This window comes from Sphaerodactylus townsendi, linkage group LG06 (genome assembly GCF_021028975.2).
Source record: "Sphaerodactylus townsendi isolate TG3544 linkage group LG06, MPM_Stown_v2.3, whole genome shotgun sequence".
Taxonomy (NCBI): Eukaryota; Metazoa; Chordata; class Lepidosauria; order Squamata; family Sphaerodactylidae; genus Sphaerodactylus; species Sphaerodactylus townsendi.
The window spans coordinates 66164236-66190524 of record NC_059430.1 but is presented as its reverse complement, the minus strand read 5'-3'; the positions used below and the strand labels follow the sequence as shown (position 1 = coordinate 66190524).

The window sequence follows — 26289 nt, the reverse complement described above, 5'->3', positions numbered from 1 at the left end:
CGAGACAATCCATTGAAGGACAGTGCCCTGCACTCCAGAGACAGCCAGGCGGTGAGTCAAAAGGTCGTGATCGACCACATCAAATGCTGCGGTAAGATCAAGCAATACCAGCAGCGCCGATCCGCCTCTGTCAAGCTGTATACGAAGTGTATCTGTGACAGCGACGAGAACAGTCTCTGTCCCATGCCTAGCACGGAAGCCGGACTGGAAGGGGTCGAAAGCCGATGCGTCATCCAGAAAACCTTGAAGCTGCTCCAACAGCACTCTCTCAATTACCTTCCCCAGAAACGAAAGATTCGAAACGGGGCGGTAATTGGCCAGATCACCTGGATCTAACGATGGTCTTTTTAAGAGTGGGTGGACCACTACCTCCTTCAACCCATCCGGAAAGACTCCTTGCTCAAGCCATTGATGATACTCAACAGATGGGGTCGTAGCTCCGCCCGGCAAGTTTTTATAAGCCAGGAGGGGCATGGATCCAGAGGGCAGGTAGTAGGTCTAACAGCAGCCAAGGTCCTGTCAACAGCGGCTTCAGAGAGCAAGGAAAACTGGGCCAAACAAGGGCCTGAAGACGGCAAGGGATCCTCCAGTTCACTAGTTGTAGCCAACGTGGAGGGAAGATCCTGGCGGAGCGACGCGACTTTATCCGCGAAAAAGCTCATAAATGCCTCACAGCTGATACTCAATTGAGAATTTGCAGAACTCTCCGATAAGGAGGTTAAAGACCGAATTATAATGAATAATTGCGCTGGGCGAGAGCTAGCAGATGCGAGAGAAGAGGAGAAGAAAACCCTCTTCGCCTCTTTCTTCGCCACCTCATAGGCTTTCATAAACGTCCTATAAGATGCTCGCGCAGCCTCGTCACGAGATTTCCTCCACACTCGCTCTAGACGTCTAAGCACCTGTTTCATACGGCGCAGCTCCTCTGTATACCACGGAGCACGCTGGGAACGGGGGCGTAGAGGTCGCCGGGGGGCAACAACCTCGATGGCATCGGAGAGCCGGGAATTCCAGTCCTCCACCTGCTCATCGAGTGTGCCGGCGGGTTCAGGGTCCCGCAGAGCATTCAGGAAACCAAGTGGATCCATAAGTCTCCGTGGCCAGGCGTAAATCAGCCCGTCGCCTAGACAGGGGCGGTGCGGCAAGTCCATCCGGACCTTCAAGGCATAATGGTTGGACCATGGCACTCTGTCGACAGAGGATACGACCAAATTAATCCCCGACCCAAAGACCAAATCCAGCGTGTGCCCAGCCTCGTGAGTGGGGCCAGAATTTACTAAGGAGAGGCCTAGTGTCGCCATGGATGACACCAGGTCCGCAGCCACCATACATGAGGCGGTGTCGACATGGACGTTGAAGTCACCCAAGACAATAAGTCTGGGGAACCGCAACGCCCAGTCCGACACCACCTCTAGCAGCCGCGGCAGGCCATCTCCCGGTGCGCTAGGCGACCGGTACACCAGGAGAATGGCCAACCTCTCTGAGGCCAACCACTCCAGGCCGACACATTCCATGCCGGTGATCTCTGGAACGGGGACTGCCCTAAAGGGGATAGACTCACGGATGAACAATGCCACCCCACCCCCCCGGCCCTGTGTTCGTGATTGGTGGAGACACGCGAAACCTGGTGGCGCGACTTCGCCCAAGGCGACGGTCTCACCTTCGCGCACCCAGGTTTCGGTGACACATGCCAGGTCCACCTGCTGGGCTCCGAGAAAATCCCGGAGCACCATGGTCTTATTATTGACGGACCTGGCATTAATCAACACCAGGGACGAAGCAGAGTATCCCTGATCCCAGCCACCATCGTTCCTCGGGATAGGTCGGAGGTCAGAAGACGAGCGAGCATAACCATATCTCATGCGCCTTCTATCATATGGCCGCCGCCTACCGCAATATCTACCCCGTCCCAACAATACAGGGATCCCTAGCCCCAAAGCTAGTGCCCCCATAGCTCAGCCAACCTCCCCCTACCTAAACAGCTTGACCAACACTCCCACTAAGAAGTGGGCCCAGCTCTGCCAACAGTAATTAAAGCTAACCTAACTAGCACTAGTCTATGAGACAGGCTGGGTGAAAACTAACTATATCTAATACAATATTAAATATCTAACTACCCACAACTTGATACCAAAATACAATCTATAACAGCTAATACTACTACTACACTCTCACTACAATCAACTAAGTTATAGAAGTGCAGTCCGGGAGTTGAAAAATGTGGATAAAAAGGATGTGAGCCAGAAAAAGGGCGCCAGATGACGACAAGAGGAACTGCTGCCACCAGTTCCCCGCGCCCTTTGATGGAAAGGCAATGTCACTGAGTAGGCTCCCAATGAAATCAGTGAACACAATGGTGCAGTTGCTGCTACACAGGCGGTGGGGAGTGAGGTCACACCACCCAGGCCAGCTGGGCTGGGAGAAGTCACAAGGGGTCAGGGCAACAACTGGAGGGCCCCTGCCACCGGTCGCTCCAATTGACCCCTGAACAGGGTGCTCTGTGTCCAGAGGTTGTCTCCTGGAATGTGGCCCGCTCAGCCCTCTCACGGCTGGCTCACCCGTCACTAGAAGAGCAGTGATGTCAGCAAGTACCTGTGCCCCAGCGGCTCCCCACAACACAGCTGTCCTCTTGCACCAACTCCGCCATCTGCACCACCACGTTGCTGTGGCAATTGTCCTTCTCATCACAGTCCGCCCCCCACACAGATGTCCATGCAGGTCCAATGATCCCCAGCATAGCCTTTTGGGGTGGTCAAATGGAATCCCTCTTTCCCTTTTCAATGCACATTGTTATTTCATTTTCATTTCAGTTTATATTTATACCCCGCCCTATCCCCAAAGGGCTCAGGGCGGCGAACAACATAATAAACAAATATGTTACAACATATTGCAATTGTTATTTTTATATTGTATCCATTAACACCCCTTTTTACTGCAATTCAGTGACCTCTACCTGTAGAACCCTCTCTTCAGTATGATAAATCAAAGTTTATTATTTATTTGTTTATTTAATAAAATCTATGCCCCCCTTTTCTGCCCTTGCAAGGTGGCTGACAAATTAAAACAGATATCTTTTGTTTCACAAAAAGATGTTAGTAGATTGTATATTCCTCCTCCAGAACATTCTAAGCCCTCATCCCAAGCCCTCAGGCCACAGACAGGCTGCATGAACATTCTAAGGGTCACAGTTAAACAGAGCCAGCTTCATGGCCTTGTGCGCCAGGAAAAAAAAGTTTTACCTGGCTCAGGTATGGACTTTCGGGGGTTTAAAGGTCCGAGTACCTGCCAGCAACAGGGAGGGACGTCCTGTGAAAATTTGGGGGCGATCCGTCCAGCAGCTTCTGAGGGACCCCATCAGGGACAAACACACTGTTAGATTTTTTTAATATATATAGATATAACCCTTTTACCAGTAATTCTACATAGGACTGCAATGTTCTGATTCACAGATTTGCCAACTTTGGCTTGGAAAATTCCTGAGGATAGTACCTATGGAAAGTGGAACTTGGGAAAGGAGTTCAGCAGGGATGGGATGCCTTAGTGCCAAACTAAACCTTACCTCTGACAGTCAGTGCATGTGCAGCCCCACAGAAGTTTTGGTTCAGGAAAACACCGTGGGAGAGAAGGCTGAAGCCTCCCACATTGCATTTCCAAGCCAAACCAGAATCTGGCATGGTTGGCAATGTCAGTTTTCCACCATCTCATGGGCCTGAAAAAAATACTTGGTCAAGTTGGAGAAACTTAGCACAACTTGTATCATAGGTAATATCTAGTCTGACCCTGAGAGGCTACCCTCTGATTCCATTTCCTCCAGAAAAAATGGAAACTATAAGAGTCTGTTACTCCGGTCAATAATTAAGACTCATGGAAGATTCAAGAGCTTTATCGAGTTATGTCAGGAACCTTGCTGCAGGATAGCCAGAGCTGACGCTCAGGCTTTTGCAGAGAGTATATATCTTCACACATTGCCCCTTTGATTGCTCCCACCTGTTCCCATGGTTAGTTGCATGAGAAAAGAACATTGTTAAAAACAGCATTGTTATGTGTTCTGCCCAAGGACTATGACAGAGCTCAATCTCCCCTGTAGATGGAGGAGGGACAAGTTCTGCATATTTCGCTAGTTACAGACAGCAATAGAAAACAGGATGATCCTCAGGCCACATATAACAGCAACTGCAGGTGTGAACTCACCCTCGCCCACTAATGCCAGGCCAGGCCAAGCCAGGCCTGACAGAAACATACAAAAATGACTGGGTGAAGATTAGAGATGCTTCAGCAGGAATGCAATGTTGAGAATCAATTAAAGAAGGGAAAAAAGGAGTGAGAAAAGCTGAGACCTTGAAAGCCTAGAGAAAATTTGTGAGGTGAAGGATTTCCAAATAGTTCCTCTGCTGACAATTCCTTTCAGGCATCCAGTTTTAAACTACATAATTTAAAAATTATGTAAACAGCTAGGTTTATTATATCACATTTATTTAAAGTACTATGCAAATCTCTGTATGCAAGCCAAGTGCGCTCATCTTTCTTTAGGCACACTTGAGAATTTAGTAGGGGTGTGTGCATTATAAAAGTTGGGTTTTTTTAAAAAAATGGATATATTGGGGCTGAAAATGTCCCCATATTCCTGAATTGTAATATTGGTACGGTATTCAGATTTCATTCAGGAATCCAAAATTGCTGGGGTCCATGATAGCCTATGGGGAAGTTATCTGGGGGTTGGGGCAGGCTGTTTTTTTAAGGTAGATGCACCAAATTTGCTGCAGAGTTGCTAGTGCCTATCCCAGAAAAATCATGAGGTTTTGAGACTATTGGGTCAGAAGAGTCAGTTTCATGTGCCCCCATCCATCTGCCATTGTTTTCTATGGGAGGAAAATAACTTTTACTCTCTAGGGCAGGGGTCTGCAACCTGCGGCTCTCCAGATGTTCATGGACTACAGTTCCAATCAGCCCCTGCCAATTGGCCATGCTGGCAGGGGCTGATGGGATCTGTAGTCCATGAACATCTGGAGAGCCGCAGGTTGCAGACCCCTGCTCTAGGTCAAAGAGGCATGTCTGCAGCAATAAATTGAGTAAGGAGCTGAATTGCCCTATTGTGCAACCGCAATGCAGTTTATACTTCCTCTCTCCATGGATTTTAAATTGCAACTTATTCAGAAAAAAAAAAGTTTAGGATATACTGGACATATCACTTAAACATATGCTCTGTGTGTGCCTGCCATTAAGTTTTTCTGGGAAGAAGTTGTTACTAATATCAATTTTGAATTACAATGTTCATTGATTTTTTGAGGATATTTATGCACTTTTAAACTATCTGCCTGTCTCTTGGAGGCTAACAGATGGTCAATGAAAATGAACCCTGTTTCCTTACTACAGTTAGAAGACTCATATTACAACATTAGAAAGAGAAATGCCCACCTTGGAAAAGTATTGCATTAAAAACCTTAAGAGCTATATTAATATTTGAATGCATGGCATATGAACAGCAATTGCATATGGACTTATTTTTAGATATTTAGAAACCTTTTATAGCAACTTATGTGTAGATCTGCCACCACAGTTATTGCATGTCTACCTCAACTTTATGTATATTTTTCCTTTTTAATTGCTGGATTTTGAGTTTTCTCCATGTCCCCCCCACCCCCACCCCCCGAATTTGTTGTTGAAATAAATTACAAATAAAAAGAATGGGTTTCTGGGGACTGATTCACTACAGGATTCCTTTCCTACCAGTGCCTTTGATGGGCTCATAACCTTGATGATGCATTTGATCCGAAACTCTCCTGAGGAGCCATCATAATAATCAGACAGGAAGATTCCTACATTGATGTCTCAGGAAGTGCTTCAGGCTGATACGACCTCTGTAATCTCGCTGGGGACTCTGCCTTCCATATACGCTTTTATCTCACCCTGTTGACCTAATTGCTATAACTCCTTGCTTGCTGGCTTATCAACTTCATCTGCTTCCAGAAAACAGGCAGTTCTGTGCATAAACATTACTGCCAAGAACGCAATGCAGAAAGTTAGGATACGTAAATCGGTACTGTGAGAATTTTAAAAGTGCAACACAGGAAATTTGCTTTATGTTCATATAATCTTACAGGCCCATAGGACAATTACCTACCGGCGCAGAGGCATGTGATGGGGCAGGAAGCACATTGAGGCAAGAAATCTTGTCCCAACACACTTCCTGTTTGTAGCGCACCAAGAGAGAAGGCGAGTCGGGGCAAGATTTCTTGTTCCAACATGCTTGCTTTTGCCCCACGCGTCCTTCTGACTTTCACTGGGGAAAGTGAGAGCACTTCTGGCACAACTTTGCATGCCAGAATGGGGCAATCTGGGAAATGGCAGCAGTGGGAATTGGCCATAGAATAATAGTGCTGATCGCTACAGAAAAGAATATTCAAGGATTTTAGTACATTTGTTATCACATCCTTCTGCGAAGCTCAGGGCAGTTCACAGGATTGCCTTCCCTTCTCCACTTTATCCTTACCACAAGAAGTGACTTAAGCTGAAAAAGTAACCAGCCCATGATCACTCAGTAAGTCGCATGCCAAAGAAGGGATTTGAATCTGGGTCTCCCAGATCCTAGCTCTACACTCGAACCAATAAACCACACAGACTTTCACTTGGTAAGACCCTGGTAGTTTTATAGATGAACTGGTTTTCTGCAGCAGACCAGCACTCATTTTGCTGTTTACCAATCCCTGCCCACCCACCGACCCCCAGTATTTATATGTAGCACTACATGCACAAAATGCTTTATATACTGTGGGTAATCTTTATAAGTGTATTGTTGAAGGCTTTAACAGCCAGAAACAAACAGCTGTTGTGGATTTTCTGGGATGTGTGGCCATGTTGTAGTGGTTTTATCTCCTAACGTTTTGCCTGCATCTGTGGCTGGCACTTTCATAGGCAAACCACGGTATCATGTGTTTCTCTCTGTAGTACAGTATGGAGATATCCATCAACAAATCATGTCACTCTTACTGCAACGTGCCTCTGAAGATGTCAGCCACAGATGCGGCCACAATATTAGGAGATAAAACCACCAGACCATGGCCACACAGCCCAGAAAACCCACAGCAACCAACTTTTCAACAGCCTTGTAACAGAAATCAAATTTTCCCTCTATTAAAGGTAAAGCAGATACTCAGGCGGATTCCGCACGGGCCAAAAACAGTGGTGTGAAAACAGTGTAAACCCTTTTACACCGTTTTAAACCATTTTATACTGGAATCTGCCTCAGAGAGTAGCTTTCATATGGTGACCTCTCAGCAATGCAAAGCTTGGACCCAGTCCTTCCTGGCTCACAACTGGCCCTCTTAGATGCAACACTGTGAATCCTTAGATTGGGTCCTACATCTTCAAGACACTCCTCTCCACACCAATGCACTCTTTAAAACAACTTTTGTTGGCTAGGATCCAAACAACATATAAACATGGCAAGCTTTTCTCTGGATGCACGTTGTTTCTCTTTTATATGTCCCCCAATGAAAGCCCTTACACTGTTGAATTCTACTTCCATGCATAGACTCAATGGTGCACCTGGGGGAAGCATCAGGGGGCTCGAGACCCAGGCACCACTTGCCTGGGCCACATGGGGGTGCATCTGGTTACTCGCTTGCCGCCGCTCACCTTGCTTGTGGATATGGCACTTGCCCCTGGATCCATACCACCAGAATACTAAGAATAGACAGGGAATTGTTCACAATGAAGCAGCCATAATTAAGAAATTCCTTTTCCCTGGACCCAGCCTTCTGCATGTGGGGGTCCCCAGCCTTCTGCATGTGGGGGCTGCATTAGAGTGTCCAATTCCAAAAGAGGGGAACATCTTAAATCAAAATGTAACATTAATACTCTACCCATTAGATCAAAAGTAGGCATTCAGAGGTCAACGAAGAAAAATTACTTTGCATTCAACATGCCAATTAATACATTACTGGCATTTTACTGATTAATTTAAAATATTTCTGTTGTGCTTTTTTAGCCAACTCATGGTCTCCAAAGCTGTGAATATTTAAAATGCTGAAACAAAGCATGAGTTTGGAATGTGAAGTTTTTTGTTTTAATACAATTTATTTTAAAAATACAAATACAAATTATATGTATGGAATAAGTTCACTATCTGAAAAAATCATATATCATTCTTCCTAAAAGGATATATACAGGCAGAATAAAGCAAAAAGCGTTTTTAGATAAGAGCACAATTATCATTTATTAAAGCTCAGAACTTTTTCAGACAATTATACTTTCAGATCAAATATGAACAATCAGTAGTCTCCAGCATCACTCTTACTCTCTCTTTTTTAAGCTGGTTAAAATATACAAACAAAATAGCTATTCAACACACCTTTTGAACATCAAAACACACTAGGGGACAATCCACTGTGCTATGCTATTTGGTAGTGCAACAAAATAGAAATATGTATTTTTTGCCTATACAAGTAAAAACCTAAGTGATCCTTAAGATGTTTATTTATTAAAATATATCCAAGGATTAACTCAGAAAAGTTAACACGTGAAAAATGATTACAATGACCACAAAAATACTGTACTTTTAACCATGAAGACAAATTCATAATTGTAGATATATTTGGTGTTCTCAATATACTATATTTTTTATTTACAAGAGTAGGCAAGATATAGCAGCTACTTTCTTTAGCTGAAACATAAACTCTCTACTGGATATAAATTTACATTTTACAAATATATACAATATACAAAAGTTAATCACTAAGTTCTTCTTCATCACTGAAATAAGCACTTTTTTTGATGCGGGGACGCTTTGAATCCGATGTTGAAGGCTCTCCTGCAGTCTGAATTGATCTGTGCTGCTCCTCTTCAATTTTGGCTTGCTGTAATATAATTATATAAGAAAAAAAGACTGAAGATAGCCAGATAGCCATGACATCCCATTATGCACATTTTACAGCATAATTATGTTGACAACTATATTGCTTCATTTAATGGGACAATTTGAACCTTGTATGTGTCAGGACGGTATGCAATATTATGTCACATCTCCTGTGTTCACTGTCTTCTTGGAAGGATTTTAGGTACTTGAAGAAAAAGATTGCAACTCTGTGCTAATTCACTACTTCCTTATTCCTTAGCCCTTCAGAGCTCTTCATCTAAAACAGTAGGAGCACATGTCATGGCATCTATCACCACAAACACATCCTCAAACCATGCCATGAAACAAATGCATAAATTGTGTCATAACCAGGGTGCAGGATGAAGTAATTAGTAAAAAAATTAAGCACCATCAACTCTAAATTGGGTCAAATCTAAAATGCAAAATCGCAGCCCCGGACTGGGGCTGCCATTGCGGCTGGGAAGAGGGGCGAGGAACAGGGAGATCTTCACTGGCACTGGGCATGCCCATGCTGGCATGGGGTGTCACATGACCCGTCATGTGGCAAGGGTGGCTGAGCGTGCCTTTATAAGGTAGCACCAACGGAACACGAGCCTCTTTCTGAGGCCCGAGAAAGAGCTGCAGGACGGGCGTCCCTGCATTCTGACAAGCGGTGGCAGTTGGTGCCAATGGTCGTGTCTGTGGGCCAGGACTTAGGCAGCTTGGATTGGGTTAGGTAGGGCGGCAGAGCGTTTGGATGGACTGTGGAGAAGGTAGTTAGGCAATTATTACAGGTAGTTAGGATTTTTTTTTAAAGGGAAGGCAGAGACAAGAGGATAAGAGGAGAGTAGGGGGCGGCTAGATGTTACTGTGCCTGCCCATAAAGAATAGTAGAATGGAGCTGAGGGTCAAAAAAGCACACTATTATTTGGCTGATTATCAACCCCCACCCCCTCTTAGCCATGACCACACAACCAAAAGGCAAAAAGCGTTTCAGTTCCAGCTGGTTTGTTTAGTGTAGTTATTTAAGTGACAACCCTTCTGCACATCAGCATGCAATGTATAATGAAACTGGGCTAAAGGAAATTTATTTTCCGATACTGAAAAGTTAATCTTTTCAGTCCATGATGAATCAATGTTGACAAATAGTTCAAGAGTATGAAATGCCCAATTCCTTTACACTGGATCACAGATATACCTGACAGCACAGCTGCATAGCTTTCAGCTTGGTACATGAACTAACATCTAAAGACAGGTGACAGGAATGCATAAAACCAGTTTCATTAAGTAATTTTTCTGAAAATAATGGTTTGGGTCCAAAGATCCAGTTGTGCAGGTAGACAGAACTTCCACTCATGGAAAGGAAGGGTTTAGCTAAGTGGCAGAGCATCTACTTTGCGTGCATAAGGTACTGAGTTAAATCTCTGGTTTAATCCTCCAGTTAAAAGGGTCTTGTAGTATGTGAGGGGAAAAACCTCAATTTGAAACTGCAGTAAGACACTGCCAGTCAGAATGGACAAAACTAAACTTGACAGATTAATAAACTGACTCAGAGAGCCAGTGTGGTGTAGTGGTTAGAGTATCTGACTAGAATCAGAGGATTCAGTTTTGCATTTTCATTCTGCCATGAAAGCTTGCTGGGTGACCACTCACCTACCTCATAGGCTTGTTGTGAGAATAAAATGGAGAAATAGTGATTGATAAGTCACTTTGGGTCCCCACTGGACAGAAATGTGGGGTATACATAAAATAAAGGCAGCTTCATATACATGAAAAGATGCACATTAGACCAGTGGTTCTCAATCTTCCTAATGCCGCGACCCTTTAATACAGTTTTTCATGTTATAGTGACCCCCAACCCTAACATTTATCCATTTTACAGATGGAAAACACTGATGCATAGAGTCTTAGGGGACCCCTGTGAAAGGGTTGTTCGACCCCCAAAGGGGTCCCGACCCCCAGGTTGAGAACCACTGCCTTAGATTGTGTACCAAAAGCACTGCCAGGGAACTTAAATGTGAATTCAAATGCATCTTCATTCTACATATACAGAATTTTTCCTGGATTGGAACAAGGCTTGGATTAGAGAATGGCAGCAATTATCATGTCAAATAGTAAGAAGCAGAACAATTATGAGATTCTGAGTCTCTGCAGCTGTTTTTGCTTTAAAATCAAAATAATGGCAGCCATTATGTACAAACAGAATAGGTATTTTGGTACCTGGAAAGCTATAGCTTGGCTGAGGCTATCAAGGGCAGGGTCTTCTCCTTCTTCTTCACTTTCTTCCAGGTCCTCACTAAACAGCACAGAAAAGAGAAGAAACAAACCAAGTCATATATATCTTAACTTGCAGGCATTTAGAAGAACTGAAAAAAGCTGTTTTTGTCTATCAATGCACTTACATTTCTTCTTCTGCATCAATGGCTTTTTTCCTCTTCTTCTTTTCTTTCTTTTTGGGTGGCTCACGTTCTCCTAGCATATTTTTAGGACAAGCATAGCTTAAGTGTCCTGTTTCCTTAAGGTGAAAAAAAATAAAGTTTGCCAGATATGAAAAGATGCATCCCAAAAAAGCAAAATAGCTTATAATATCAATATGCAAATAAACGTCTCAAGCTGATGATGATGAAGCATCCGGAGATTGAAATATTTTCTAACTGTAGGTTGAAATTCTGGTCCATAAAAAAGCTGCACACCCAAAAGTTTTGTAACCCCTTTTTATGAAAACCAACTAAAATATTAGAATAGTCTGCAACCCTTTGAGTTCCCCAAATCTGTTCAATTGGGCCTTGTGCAACTCTTGTTCTTAGAATTTTTCAGCAGACCAGTGTGGCCCCAGCTTTGTTAATGTAAGAACAACCATATTTTTTTTCTTCTCAAACTTATAAGGAGCTGTGCAGCATCTGTTAATGTAACTTGGTGCTCTGTTACTTCTTCCTCACAGTATCTCTTCACTAAAGCAAAACAAACATAAACAATCCTGGCTTTTTTCTACCTCACGGGAGCAGTCCAGTAGGTATCACCTTTGTGTCTGCATGGAACATCAATTTGTTCTTGGTTTAAAACCACATTATAAACCTACAACATGTATTATTTTTATTTTTCCAAGAGGAAACTTTTGGGCTATTTGGCTATCTGAGAAAATTTGCTTGAATAACTCATTGATGTGGTTGCAAGAGGTAAATTAAATCTTCATCACTAGTTGCAAAATCTATAATCTCCTGTCCCAAAATCATGTTTGATTATATAAGCATTGATACTGGTTTGTGTAGAAGGTAGTTCTTGGCCTTTTCATCACCCTGAATATGTTTCTCAAAGCTTCTCTCTTCCTCCTCTGTGCTTTTATTACCTGAATTTGCACTTAGTTTTGATTTAATGTTCAGGTTCTTTTGGTGTAATGGTCCTTGTGATACTGCATGATACTGCACAGTTCTAATCCCCATATTAGTTCAAAAGTTATATAGGGCACTTTACAATAACTTTTGTATTTGTTTCCAGCAACTGATGACAGCTATGGAATGAAGTCCGTACAGCCATTGAATATTAAAAACTATCCTCTTAAAAGCTATCTCCAAAATGTATCTCCCAATAGAGGTTTCCACAGGAGCACTTGCCTGCCTGTCTAGTAAGTAGCAGCTTTCTGGGAGTGGAACTTTCTGGGTTCCAGAATATGCAACTAACAGATCAGCAACAAGAAATGAGGTACAGCTTGAATGCTTGCAGACCATTTCCGCAATCCAGCAGAAGCAGACAAGCCCATCTGCAAGCTTTATGATTGGGTGGGTTCAGGGACAAGTGCTTGTCCTCTGTTAACGTCAGCAGGAGCAGACAAACCCTATTTGCAAACTTTATTTTGCATAGTGTAGCGTGGAAATGCTTATTCTCTGTGAAATACAGCTTCAGCAAAACTCATTTGCAAGCTTTTCATTTAAGTCAGCTCTGGTCTTAGCAGAGACAAAATCTCTACCTCCTATCAACCATTCCCTTCACAAACGCATCTCTCTGTTTGGTGTGGAGGGTTAAGAAACTGTCAATTAACATGAACTTCATATTAAACTTAAACCTTGTAAGTTAAATGTAGTTCTTGCAGGATTTTTTCTATGCCAGTGGATAATTTGTAGGTTACATCTAATTGTGCAATGCTCCTGTGGTGTAGTTAGTTGGCACTCTTAATCAATCCCAAACTATATCAGATTGACTTAGTCTGATTCCACACAGGCAGCAGGGGTTCATGGAACCCATTTCTGTTGCCTGTGCCACCGTTCACACAGCAGCTGCAGGGGCCAGCCAGGATCTCTGGGATCCCAGAGGCAGGGGACAGCATAGTTTGCATGGGAACACTATGGTTCCGTGTGAACCACACAGTTGAGAATCCCCCCTCCCGAGAATCCCCCACCTACCTGCATGGCATGTTGGCCGCCTAGAAGAGTATCCACTCTAATGGCAGCCACTAGGACTCCACCATAATGGTGGATGGAAGGGGGTGGGGACTGAACTGACTTTAGTTGCCGGAATGCATCACATACCTTGCATTACCTAGACTTTCATTACTTGTCCCAGCACTAGGGAATAAAATAGATTGTTCTGGGCATACAAAAACTATACACCTGCTAAATAACAGTGACAGTGGGATAACTGGAAAAACAGCTAAATTTTTGTTAGAGGTGATCAAGATAAGATCATAAGGTAAGCTCATTCACCTCTTCATTTCCAGCCTGATGTGATCTGTCCTGGTTTCAAGTTTTGCTCTAAGAACGGTGTAGATTTTTTTTCCTGCTCTGTTTTGTACTTTGTTTTATTTCTTGTGGGTATGTGAAATAAAAGTCTGTTGAAGTTGAAGCAACATATACCTTTCAGAAGTATAATTAATACTGACAAATAATTATTACAATAATTTATAAAGTTTCCATAATATAAACAGATTTTTTGGGTTGGACGAGGTTATGGGTAAGAGTCCCATTACTTACCCCACATTCATAACATTTTGATTTGTCATAGTAGTTTCGCCTGCGGATGAATTCTGCAGCTCTCCCATTGTCAATAGCAATACTTGCTTTGATTAGTCTCCCGAAGAGCTAAACAAGAAGAGGGGAAAGATACAGTCTAAAGTTTCCAAATATCCTGAAAATTTTCTTTGAACAATCTATGCACTTACTTGCTTGTTGTTAAGCGCCCGTGAACAGTTTTGTGCTGATTCTTTATCCAAGAATAAAATAAATGCAACTCCTTTACTTTTCCTCGTATCTTTGTCCTTCATAATTGTAACTCTGAAAGTAAGGCCAACAAGTGATCAGTATGGAAAAAAATATTACAATATCTTTATTAAAGAACTGTTCTGAGGTAGACCACCAGTAACACGACAAAGAAAAAACTACAGTTCATGCATTATGAAAAGTTGAGTACAATTCAGTGTTCGTTGTATCATGTACAAAAGTGAAGATTCCCAAAGAAGTGCAGCTAAAAATGAAAGTCACTGATTAGTAAGAGTACTGAATAACTACAAAGGAATGCAATTTACAGATTAATTACCGCTGTAAGTTAAGAAGTGTGGAAACCATTTTTGAAGACAGTTGGGCATTTGCACACAAATTAGCTGATTCAGCCCTGGGACCAAAAAATTGCCATCACACACCCCCATATATACACACAATGTTATCTATTCACAATGCACATTGGATCTTTCCACACTCTTACTCAAATAACATTACAACAATAGTAAAACAAAACCCAGTCCTGTTCAGAGATAATACTGCTCTGCACTAAAATGTGGATTCTGAACTCACCGTTTTCTTCTTAATGCTGCTTGACCCTACCACATTTATTATGGTTGAGATCAGAATCGTGATAAGAACAACTTTATCAACATGAGGTCTTGAAATGCCCCTTCCTTTGCAAAGCGAATCTCTACCTGTCTATATGAAGCAGTTGCATACCAAGAAAGATTTTCAGTTCATTTAGTTCAGTACTATCAAGTCTGGCTGGCAGCAGCTTTACAAAGTCTCAGGCAGAAATCTTCTTCATTCCTATCCAGGGTTATTTTGACCAGAAAATTGAATACTCCCTCTCACACAAAGACCACCACCGCAAAGGGAGAAAAACCCTATTGACTACAAGGCAAACAGCTGCTCGATAGCCAGCCACTAGACAATGTGCCACTGCAGAGAGCTTGATAAATAAGAAAGAAGCTAACTAACTTGGTATACAGAATTTTTAATTACTAATCAAGTATTTACAAGTCCATTGTAATTGAATGCTGTGTTTTACTTTCAAAACCAGGCTGGAATCTAATATCTTTCCTGAGTTCATGCTAGAGACAATTCCACTGTTATATCAAATCATATGGAGGAACAATATCAGTTCTGGAGAACCCATCAGTATTGATGTCTATGTCTGTGAATTATTTATTGAAAAACTGACTGGAACTGAAGAAAAGTTCTAACACACATGCAAATGCCACTGAAGGACAGAATGTGTCTCTTGCATGATGTAGTTAATATATAAACATTCACTCAACTTCTTCTGACTGTTCGTCTGGATCAATTTTAACCACCTCCTGCTGTTATCTTACAATTTGAAAAAGAAAGAGGAAGCTTGCTCTAGGTATTTGGCAACAGTAAATATTGCAAAACAGTGTTTACTACCAATAAGGAGAATAGGGGAAAGGGGCTCTGGTGGAAACAGACTGTTATTGAGCAGGGGTCCCCAACCTTTTTGAGCCTGTAATTACCTTTGGAATTCTGACAGAGGGAAGTGGGTATAATCACAAAATGGTTGCCACAGGAGCTATAGCCAACCACAAAACGTCAAGTTGTGGGGTTATTCATAACTCCAATAACTTCAAAATTTCAAGCAGAAGCTCTGTTTACCAGGATTTAAAACAAATATATTTGTTTAAAAATATTTTCTTGAATATACACAGCTTACTCTCAGTCACACAGTGAATATCTTCGTATTGTGGTGGCAGCTGCTGTCAAAGCAACATTTTTAAAAATTGCACAGCCAATCAGATCTCCAATGGCCAATCAGAAGTCCAGCTGGGCAAAAGCCCCACCTGGCCACCATCATTTTTTTGAAACACTTGGCAGGTAAGGAATTGGTGGATACCATGGTAACTATGTGTGCCATGTTGGAGACGCTTGCTATTTAGTTTAACTGCGAAGGGAAAGGAGGGGGGCAAAGCCACATTTGAAGCAGTGGATGGGTTACGCGGGTACCTGTGCTACCAGTGCTGTATGAAGTGACACAAACACCAGTGCTGAAGGTCTTATGCTGGTGGTAGATGCTGAGGTGCTGGAACCAAGAAGTGTTCCTCAACGCTGTTGTTTTTGCGCCACAGAAGTCTGTGCCAGCACTTCAGGGGGCATTCCGGAGGCACTCCCAGGGCAAAACTTTTAGCCTGGGAATGCTCCCTACACTGGCAGCTGACTTACACCACCAAAAAGTGGCATTATGGGATTCCCAATGGGATTTTTCACATGGGTGGGTTTTTTAAAGTTTTCACTCTTCTCAAGCCATCTGAAACCCCACTGGAGGTTGTGTGGGTGTTCTGTTGCGATTTTTACCCAGCTGCCACTCTACCACCCCTCCTCCTTGGTATCAGGCTGTAAAGATTGGTCAATAAGGGGTAAGTGCATATGATGCCGGTAACTCCTGGAAATCACAATATAAAATATCAGAGGTGTACCGGGGTAAATGGCGCCTGAAAACAAATTGTCTCTGGGCGCCCCCTGCCTGGGGGCAGGGCTCAGTCCCACTCATTGCTGCTCCGCCCCCCCCCCCCCGCCAGCTGGGCTCTCAGCCGGCAGCCCCTTTTGCTTTGCCCCCCGGGCAGGCCAGAACAGACTGTAGTCTCCAGCCTTGGATAGGTGCTTTTATAAGAACTGAGGCTTGGGGGTAGGGCTAAGGGGACATAGCCACACCACGCCCCCACCCCTGGGGGCATGACCACACCTCCCCAAGCCCCGCCCTTGACCTCAGTGCTTATAAAAGCACCTCTCTGAGGCCGGGGACTGCAGTCTCTTCTGGTCTGCCCAGAGGGCAGAGCAGAAGGGACTGCCGGATGGAGCCCAACCGGGGGGGTGGGGGGAGTGCGGAGCCGCCCTCCCTTATTTATTTATTATTTCAATTTTTATACCGTCCTATCCCCGAGGGGCTCTGGGCGGTGGGGTGGTGGTGGAGCAGGGCGCCCTTGACCCTGGCCATGTCGTTGTTGACATGGGCAGGGCCAAGGGTGCTCAGAGACAACGAGGCAGCAGGAAGTCCTGCTGCCTCATCATCTTTAAGTACCCTTGACCCTGCCCATGTCATTATTGACATGCTCCACCTGCTCCACCACTACCCCACTGCCATCTTCCTGGTCACGTGAGGGACCCAATTTTGAACCCCCCATATGACCAGAATAGTGTTGCTCAGGGACAAGGTACCCCTTGTCCCTAGGCAAATACGCCACTGTGAAATATGAAACCTGGAGAGCCAGCATGAAACTCAGGCAACATCACTCTTATCCAGCTGCTGAACTTATTTGCAATTACCTCATTTCCCAAGAGATTGGTCCGGCATACTTGATTGGGTATTTGAACCTTGACCTCACAAATGTACATGCAGTAATAAGATACAAGATATAAACGATTACAAAGTATATTGCAATATATACAAATAATGTGATATTTACACTTACTTAACCACTTTGCCATATTTGGAAAAAATCTGAAAGAAAAGAGAAAGGTTTTCAGCTATCTATATTAAGTATTACAAATACAACAATATTTTTACAAAAGTTCATACACACATTATGGGGCATATCAGAGTGCAATGTATATAACTGAAATAAAGCAACATTATAATAATAAAGCACATACTTACTCTGTATAAGTCATTATTAGTCAGTGAGAAGGGAAGATTGGACACATAAACAGTACTTTTGCTTGGTGCTAATCCTCCACTCATTTTTGTTCTAGATAAGGGGAAAAAAAGATTATGTGTCTTTTTCTTTAAAAGGGTGAACTTTTAGCTAACGAAATAACTACATGCTGCCACTGTCCAAAAGAGCAAGGAATCCAACTTGTTCCAATCCTTATCATTAAGTACATCCCTATTTAATAGGTCAATTTCATTCTAGAAGCTGTATAGTGGCGTAGGAGGTTAAGAGCTCATGTATCTAATCTGGAGGAACTGGGTTTGATTCTCCGCTCTGCCGCCTGAGCTGTGGAGGCTTATCTGCGGAATTAAGATTAGCCTGTACACTCCCACACACGCCAGCTGTGTGACCTTGGGCAAGTCACAGCTTCTTGGAGCTCTCTCAGCCCCACCTACCTCACAGGGTGTTTGTTGTGAGGGGGGAAGGGCAAGGAGATTGTAAGCCCCTTTGAGTCTCCTGCAGGAGAGAAAGGGGGGAAATCCAAACTCATCTTCTTCCTCCTCTATAGGGTGGAGAAAAGGCAACAGTCAAGCACTGCAGAATCTTCCATACCTGCATTCTCTTTACAACTAAAATTCAGATATTCTTATAAGAGAAAAAGGAAGAGAAAGAGGGAGATGAAACAGCCACACATTAGCACTCTGCCAATCAAGCTTTGCATGACACTCAACTCTTCTTCACAACAGCATCAACTGTGAACTAGTATACTGTAGTGGTTAGTGTTATACTAGGATCAAAGAGATTGGGATTTGAATCTCTATTCTGCCATGTAAGCTTGTTAGGTCACATACAGCTAAAAATTCCATCAAAGGATAGATCCAAAACAAGATTTAAAAACACTAAATATATAATGCATGGTGTAAAAACAGTCTAAAACATTTAAAATCAAGCTTATGTAATTAAATTATAAATAATATTTATAATCTAAAATAACCTAAAAACTTAAATTCAACTGACTGCGAGTCTTAATAACATAGGCCCAGAATTTTGCCGCCTGCCTGGAAACATTCAAATGTTCATCAATTAACAATTTTTCTAAACCAGCCTTATCCAAAGTAGAAAAATATTTATATAAGAACTTTATCCTTTCATCCTTATACAAGGGGCATTGGAAAAAAATGTTCCATGGACTCTACTTCTCCAATTTTGCAGGAAGATAATCTTTCAGACTAGACAATTTTTTAATATTTCCCCTCTAATCCAGCAGATGGCAAAGTTGCACATCTGGCCAGCATAAAGGCTCTACTCAGGGGTTGGCTATCCAAATTTGTCAGGTAAAAAGCCAGCCTCATAACATATCTTATTGAGAGAGGGAGCAAAAAGCCAGGAAATGTTGTCAAATTTGTTGATGCTCAATATCTGAGTTCTGAGAAAGCTGTGACTGGCCCAAGGTTACCCAGCAGGGTTCATGTGAAGGAGTGGGGAACTGAACACAATTCTCCAGATTAGAGTCTGCCGCAGACCATAGTCCAGAACGCTTACCGGGGGGCTGACATAGCCCTTCTGAAATCTATGCATTCATTTGAAAGTCAGCTGCTGTGAACTATAACACTGTTTACTCACACAATATAATCAAATGATAAAGATTTGCCCAGATTGCATTATGTGATGCTGCAGCCATTAGGCAATTTGAGAAAGCTCAAGTTAGCATTGTGTTAAGAAAAACTAGGTCAGGAGAAACCAGAACTGAAATCCCACACTAAACTATGAATTTCACAGATGCCGTATACACACACTTCTCTCAGCCTTGTCTCCTGCCAGCGCTACTATGAAAAAAGTGGAAGAGGAGGGAAGAATGTGGGACTCACCAACATGTGTGATGAATAGCACTGACAATGCAAGCTGTGGCTCAGGAAAGCTTCTTCCACAATAAATCCGTCAGCATCTATACCCGTTGCTAGCACGGCCAATCTTAAGAATGACCTGAAAAATCTGCTTTTCTCCTGCTCGCACTTTTTAAAAACAGCTGACCTGATGAGCTGTTCTGGTGAGCTCGAAAGCTGGAAATTGTAAGTCTTCTTGGGCTGCTATCAAGAAAGGTTACTGCACTAATTGTATTCTTGGATTTGACTGTTAAAGCGATACGGCTGTAAATAACCTTTTCCAGCCTTTTAAAGTATCAGAAGGCTCTTTTGACCGCAGCCATACATTTGCTGCTCCTCTTTCCTTTTCCTTTCCAGGTTGAGGGGGACTCAGGCGATACCTTAAGAAATTCAGAGAAAACCTAGCAAAACAGTAATCGAGACGTAGCGAGAGGCCTTACTGACAAGGTCAGGGGGAGGCCACTCAGGCCACCCTGGCCCACACCGTCTTGCCCACTTCCTCCCTTTCTAAGGGACAGCCCAATTCTACGACTCGGCTGAACCGCCTGAACTTCGACGCCTTCCTGATGACGCACTGCGCTGGGAAGGGGCTACTGATCGAGCACCCGCACAAGGGCCAACCTCGGAGAGTTAGAAAACAGCAAACTGCGTCCTTTGCGGGGCACCAGCCTTAGATACCACAGGATACAGTTGTCTTTTGTCCGTTGCCCTGAACGACTGGGAACCCGACCGTCACCCCCCGAGGTCGTCAATTGCATACAGTGTCGCACCGGATTTAGAACGTGGGAAACTCGAGTTCGATTTTGAATCGGAAGTGTCGCTACGCACTGCGACTGTGTACGCGTGCAATCAAAGGCGTTTATTTTTTTCCCGGCAGCGTCGCGTTTCCGGTGACGTTGAGAAAGCGCCGAAAGTGGCTGGAGCAGGCGGCCGAGTGGCTTCGGCTTTGACTTAAGGCGGGTGAGCGTGTTGGTGTTAGTCTCTTGCGATTCGTGGCAGAGCTCGCCTCTCTCTTTGCGGTAACTGTCGCCTTCTAGGCACACGCGAGAACGGCGCGGCCGACAACTTCGTCAAGTAAGAACGGCCCCTAAACTTGGAGGCGAAGTACTGCGGGTGGAGTGGGGGGTAAGAAGCTGCCTGTTGAGAACTTGACCGTAAGCTCCACCAGATATTAACTTATTTTATGGATCTCCACTTTGATCTCTGGTCAGAAACCTAGACCCGAATCGGGTAAATATTGGACACTACTGCCCCAAGCTGCATTTTGTGGAAAATGTGCAGAACAAATTCTGCAAAAATGTCACTGTTGCTGTTCTATGTCACTCGCCATTTTGTGTGTGTGTGTAGGGGGGCATTAAATTAAACACACTTTTTAAAGTTTATGCTTTAATATCAGTGTAATGGCTAAAGTGTTCGACTAAGACTGTGGGTTCAGATCCCCACTGTGACATGAAGCTATTCACTTTGCCTTGGCCTAGTCTACTTTCCAGGCAGTTGCCTGGATAAAAAGAGGAGGAGAACTATGTTTGCTGCTCTGACTTTGTTGGAGTAAGGACTGGATAAAAACAATTAAAAATTCACTGAGTATAAAAATGAGAAATAGGGCAAAAGGAGAATTTCTTTACTTCATTGCCTTTCGTTTTCAATGTTTCCATACTTCCTTGCCACATTAAATTAAGCCTGTCAGGGCATGTGATCTAAATCTCTGCCTGCAGCAGTCTTTCAATAAATATAGTGAAATGTAATTATTATTTATGTAGTAGTCAGTGTACTTCATATATGCTTTGTAGCTTGGTTCTGTGTTTTCTTTTATTGTTATATTTATTATTGCTTGGGCAGTTTTGTTGTATTGTTCTACCTTTGGCATCAAATCACAAGTGGGTGCTAAACTGCTGTATGCTACAGAAAATTTTCCAACAGTGGGGTTACCCGCATGTTTCTAGTGTTTTGCATCTAATGGGGAAACCCTTTGAATCATTAGCAACAACCTCATTGGCACTTATGTCCATGGTTTGTTTTCTGGTGTCCATAACTTCTGCAAGGAGGGTGGGGGAGTTGGCAGCATCAAGTATAGAATTAACCTGTTGGAAGTTGTTTGAGGGTAAGGTGGTATTGCGTACATCTTTGGATTTTCTGCCAAAAGTGGTGTCGAAGTTTCACATGACACAGGAGATAAACTTACCTATAGTTTTTCCAAACCCACAGTCAAAATTGGAGAGATAACTACATAGTCTGAATGTCAGGTGGGCATAACCTTATTTATATCTCATTCAGGGGGTTCTAGTGGTAGAAGGACTTCTTCCCAAACGTTATCTAAATGGATAGTGAGCACTGTTATAAATTGGGATAGATGCAGTGCCTATTGGTTATTCATGCCCATTCAACAAGGGCATAGTCATCCTCGGATGCATTTTGTAGTGGATTGCCAATCCACAATGTTTGCAAGGCTGCAATGTGGGCATTGCCGGACATGTATGTTCAGCTCTATGCACAAGACCTGTATGAAAGAAGAGACACTGTTGTGGGAAAGACTTTGTTGCAGTTGATGTTTACCTAATATGTATTGTTGAAGGCTTTCATGGCTGGAATCACTAGGATGTTGGGAGTTTTCTGGGTTATATGGCCGTGTCCAAGTAGTATTTTCTCCTGATGTTTCGCCTGGATCTGTGGCTGGCATCTTCAGTGGATCTGGTGGCAGTAGAGTAAGTGCCTGTGAAGTTCCCAGGGTGTGAGAAAGAACCATTTGCAATTTGTGTTAAAGGTGCAATCTGCAAGTGTGATGTGCATGCGTTAAGTGGAATTTCCCTATTTTAGCATTTGTATGTATCACTGAAATTGCATAATCAATAAATAAGGGCATTTGCATAACAGTTTGCCTGTGCATTCAAGTACTCATTTACAATTCCTTTTATTGCTTCCTGCAGAGAGACATCCTGAGTCTGGGTGGTGTTCATAAACCATAGCCTTGATTCACTTGGATTCAGAATATTGTTGAAACAAGCATAAAAGTAAGTATAGTTTTTGGAAATTTCTGAAGAATGTAATGATGGCTAAAATTAATTGTGATATTAAGAGGCTCTTTATTTTACAGGATGGATAAAATAGATTATTTTTATTAAAAATCAAGCCTGTTTTGCTTTTTATTAGATGTTTGTACTCACACAGTACATTAGTAAGTAAGTACACTAATACTTTAATACATGAGTAAGTAAGTACACTATTCTCAGGAATGCTTTGAACAGTGGAATAGTTCCAGATGGAAGGTCTTCTGCCTGCAGTTTACAACTTTCTTCCTTCCCTCTCTGGCTGCAGCCTAAAATTCTGTTCCTGAGAAAATGTAACAAAATTTGCTACAAACAGGCCATTACAAATAAAACAATAAATATTGGTGGTCATTAAATGTATATATCTGTATGAAAAAAGCAGCTTTAAAACAAAATTTACAATTGTACAAATTGTTGCGTGATCTGATGGAACATTTCGCAGAAACCCAGCCTGGAAAGCTGTGATTGCCTAACAGCCACTGAGGGCTTCTGTTTCTTAAAGCTACAGGTGCCCCTTTTATTATTTTGGTGTTTTTTTTTAAATTCCTCAATGTATGCCTTGGATTTCAGATTTTTCTGCATGGGGCTCTTTTCTTGTAGAAAGTTCTGTCTTGCCTGTTCACGGCTCTGGTCAATAAATTTACGGATCCTCAGATACTGGGTTTAAGTATCTTTCTTAGATGATAACTCCCATGTAAACTGTAGACATATACAAGATTTTCAAGACTGTTTGTTTACATGTAAATCATTTTTGCAACAATTAATATGCTATAAAAAGTCTAATGATAATACATTATTAAAGAGTCAAGTGTTTTAAAGGTTAACTTAATCTACCTGCTGGGACTGTATAAGTGTACTGTCAAAATGACACGCTTTTATTTTCTATCTACAACTTTCTTTCCTTTCTCTCAGATGGGAGGAATTAAGATATGCATAAAATAAAGACATTTATGTTTTCAAATTCCATAAATACGCCAATTGAACAGTTTTATAGCTATGATGATATAAATATGCAAATAGTAAAGTTTTATATGCTAACTGAATTATAAATTGTGTATTTTTGTTGTTAAAACAATGAAAGGTTTGATCGGAGACTAAATGCTTGATGTATTTCACTTTTTCTCTAACATTTTTTTCTAGGAAAAGTCTCCCCCCCCCCATTAAAAAAAATTATGGCCCAGAATATATTTATTTGCACTTGTCATTGTCTTCTTAGAACAAGTACTGCAGTTAAATTCTTTCCCTCAAGTGAACAGAAAAGAAGATACTCTGGAATGCAGGACAAAGGACCCTCCTTTAAAAAAGTGTATACACACAGCAGTTACTCCTGGTTATAAATGTAATTGCTGTGCAAATATAAGATGAGGCCCCTCTTTTGATAACATACCCGCCAAAACCCATAGCCTTGTATTTGAGAAAAAAAGCCAGTGGTGTAGCATTACCTTCTTGATGTCACTCAGCCAATTAAGATCTGAAGTTCTGGGTCCCAGTAGCTAGTGGCATATTTTCTGATTAGTGCTCCTAGAGAGGTTAGCTGACTGCAATCAGTGAGAACTCTATAAGTTCTTGTCCTTCAAAAAAGGGTGAAGGTAATCTTACCCTTCCCCAACAGTCAATCCTCGTCACCATCCCTAGGAAATTAAAAGTGTTCTCTTTTCATGTTGGTGTGATGGATGGGCTCCCTCCCTGTTTTGGATCCTAGTTTGAGAAGCACTGATGCATAGAGTTGTGGTATTTTTAGTCATGAAAATAAGCAGACACCCAAACATTTCCAATTTTGACTGCTGAAAATCAAATACAAGTTCACTGATAAGAGCTTCATCTTTAGTGGCATATAGAAGAGATGAAATGTGGTCTGATGAGCGCTATGAGTATGAGAGACTTCCACGAGAGCGGCTTCCTCCACGTCCTGAAGTAAGCTATTGTTTTAAATTTAAAGTGTTTTGTTCACTTAGTACTACTTTTTGTGTGTTTTTTAACGATTGCTTTCTCTTAGTTTACATACTGCTTGATTTATATTTACAGCATCAAACTTGAAGGGAGGGAGGGCAAGACCTTGATGTATTGTATATAATGTTCATAAAAATTAGACTGGGAATCTTGATGGTGCTCTTAGTGGGGATTCTGTGTTTATTATTTTTAGTAATTCATTATATAATGGTGCCTTGAGGCAGATGGAGGGGGTGAATCAAGTTGCAGAGCTGCCGTTTTGACACATTTGCTGCCTTCTTCAGGCAGTGAACCCAGAAGCAGGGACGTAGGTATAGGTTTTTTATGGGGGGATTTGGGGTGGGGCCACACCCCCACGTGCCCCTGGGGCATGGCCACACCTCCCCGCCCTGCCCCCAGTGCTTATAAAAGCAGCTTTCTAGGGACAGCAGACTCCCCTGCCCTGCCCTCCCCTGCCTCCCACCAGTTGGGCTAGCAGCCCCTTCTGCTCTCCCCTCTGGGCAGAGGCGTAGCTAGGGAAAATGGAGCCCAGTGCAAAATCTGAGTTTTACATGCCCCCCCCTCCCCCGGCGGTCACTGTTATACTGGAATCCACCCCCAAACAGCATCACTTTCAATGGTGTTTAAACTAGAGAGCCCAAATTCTCCTTTTAAATCCACCTTAAAGGGAGAATCTGGGGTCCCCAGTTAAAACAACATTGAAAGTGATGCTGTTTTGGGGTGGATTATCCCCCAACCTGAAACAGCATCATTTTCAATGTTTAAACTGGGGACCTCAGATTCTCCCTTTAAATTCATGCCGAAGGGGGTGGATTTAAAAGGAGAATCTGGGGAAATTTGGGGGTGCCTACTGTTGGGTGCAATTGTTAAGCTAGCAGCACCAAAATTTCAGGGTATCTTTAGGAGACTCTCCCAGGTTAGGTGAAGTTTGGTTCAGGGGGTCCAAAGTTATGGACCCTCAAAGGTGTAGCCCCCATCTTCTATCAGCTCCCATTGGAAACAATGGGGGATGGAGTACCCCCTTTGGGAGTCCATAACTTTGGACCTCCTGAACCAAACCTCACCAAACCTGGGTAGTATCATCAGGAGAGTCTCCCAAACAATCCCTGAAAGTTTGGTGCTGCTAGCCTAAACACTGCGCCCCTTGCTTGCCAAAACCAAAAAACACTAAAAAATACAAAACCCCCCACAAACGGAGGGCGGAGCTTTGGACATGTAATGGGGGGGTTGAACCCGAGAACCCCCCGCCCTTACCTACATCCTGGCCCACAAGTCTGGACTGCTGTAGAGCTGTGCTGGTGTCCCAACTGGATGCTGGTGTGGAGCGGAGGTAGGGACAGGGCATTCTTGAGGGTGGAGTTGACCTTCAGCCTGGGTCCTAGACTTATGCTGCCCATTAAGCCCTATGGAGGGCTCTGGTGGCAGTGGAGGAGTGTTTGGTTCCTTTCTCCCCATGCTGCTGTGTAGTGTTCTGGGGGCAGCAGGGCGATACTGCAGTGGTGCCGTCCCTGGCTGCTGAGGATCTCTCGATTGGACTGCTCGTGTCTAAAGTCGGAAGTTGGGTTTTTTTGCAGTATCTTAAACTTGTGCAGGTTTTTTTTTTTTGCAGTATCTTAAACTTGTGTAGTTTTCTATATCTTTTGTAGAATTTAAGAGCGATCAGATTCATAATCTGTTTAATCTGCACAAATTGAAGAAATCTAT

The 26289-nt window shown here is 42.9% G+C and overlaps 2 protein-coding genes across 10 annotated transcripts in view; one reads left to right on the top strand and one right to left on the bottom strand.

Annotated features, from left to right (window-relative positions):
• Positions 1–8188: 8188 nt before the first annotated feature.
• Positions 8189–20343, bottom strand: ZCRB1 (zinc finger CCHC-type and RNA binding motif containing 1). 4 transcript variants are annotated; one of them, XM_048501782.1, is made up of 8 exons: positions 19577–20169; positions 17714–17804; positions 17529–17557; positions 14007–14118; positions 13819–13926; positions 11257–11369; positions 11075–11150; positions 8189–8855 (listed from the first exon to the last, which is right to left on the bottom strand). In XM_048501782.1, exons 2-8 carry the CDS (start codon positions 17795–17797, stop codon positions 8727–8729), a joined length of 651 nt encoding a protein of 216 aa, XP_048357739.1. In that variant the 5' UTR covers positions 17798–17804; positions 19577–20169; the 3' UTR covers positions 8189–8726. The 4 variants fall into 4 exon arrangements, with proteins under 4 accessions (XP_048357739.1, XP_048357740.1, XP_048357744.1 ...); XM_048501783.1 differs by having other exon boundaries at positions 20036–20169; XM_048501784.1 differs by lacking the exon at positions 8189–8855 and adding an exon at positions 10893–10970 and having other exon boundaries at positions 11001–11150; positions 19577–20343.
• Positions 20344–20423: 80 nt separating this feature from the next.
• PPHLN1 (periphilin 1) overlaps positions 20424–26289 on the top strand; it is a 28778-nt gene continuing 22912 nt past the window's right edge. For 2 of the 6 annotated variants that reach the window (XM_048501781.1, XM_048501776.1), the window contains exons 1-3: positions 20435–20665; positions 22516–22599; positions 24464–24549. In XM_048501781.1, the coding sequence (XP_048357738.1) occupies position 22599; positions 24464–24549 (87 nt within the window). In that variant the 5' untranslated portion in view covers positions 20435–20665; positions 22516–22598. Of the gene's footprint in view, positions 20746–22515; positions 22600–24463; positions 24550–26289 lie in introns of all 6 variants that reach the window. The other 4 variants (XM_048501780.1, XM_048501779.1, XM_048501777.1 and 1 more) reach the window with 4 other exon arrangements.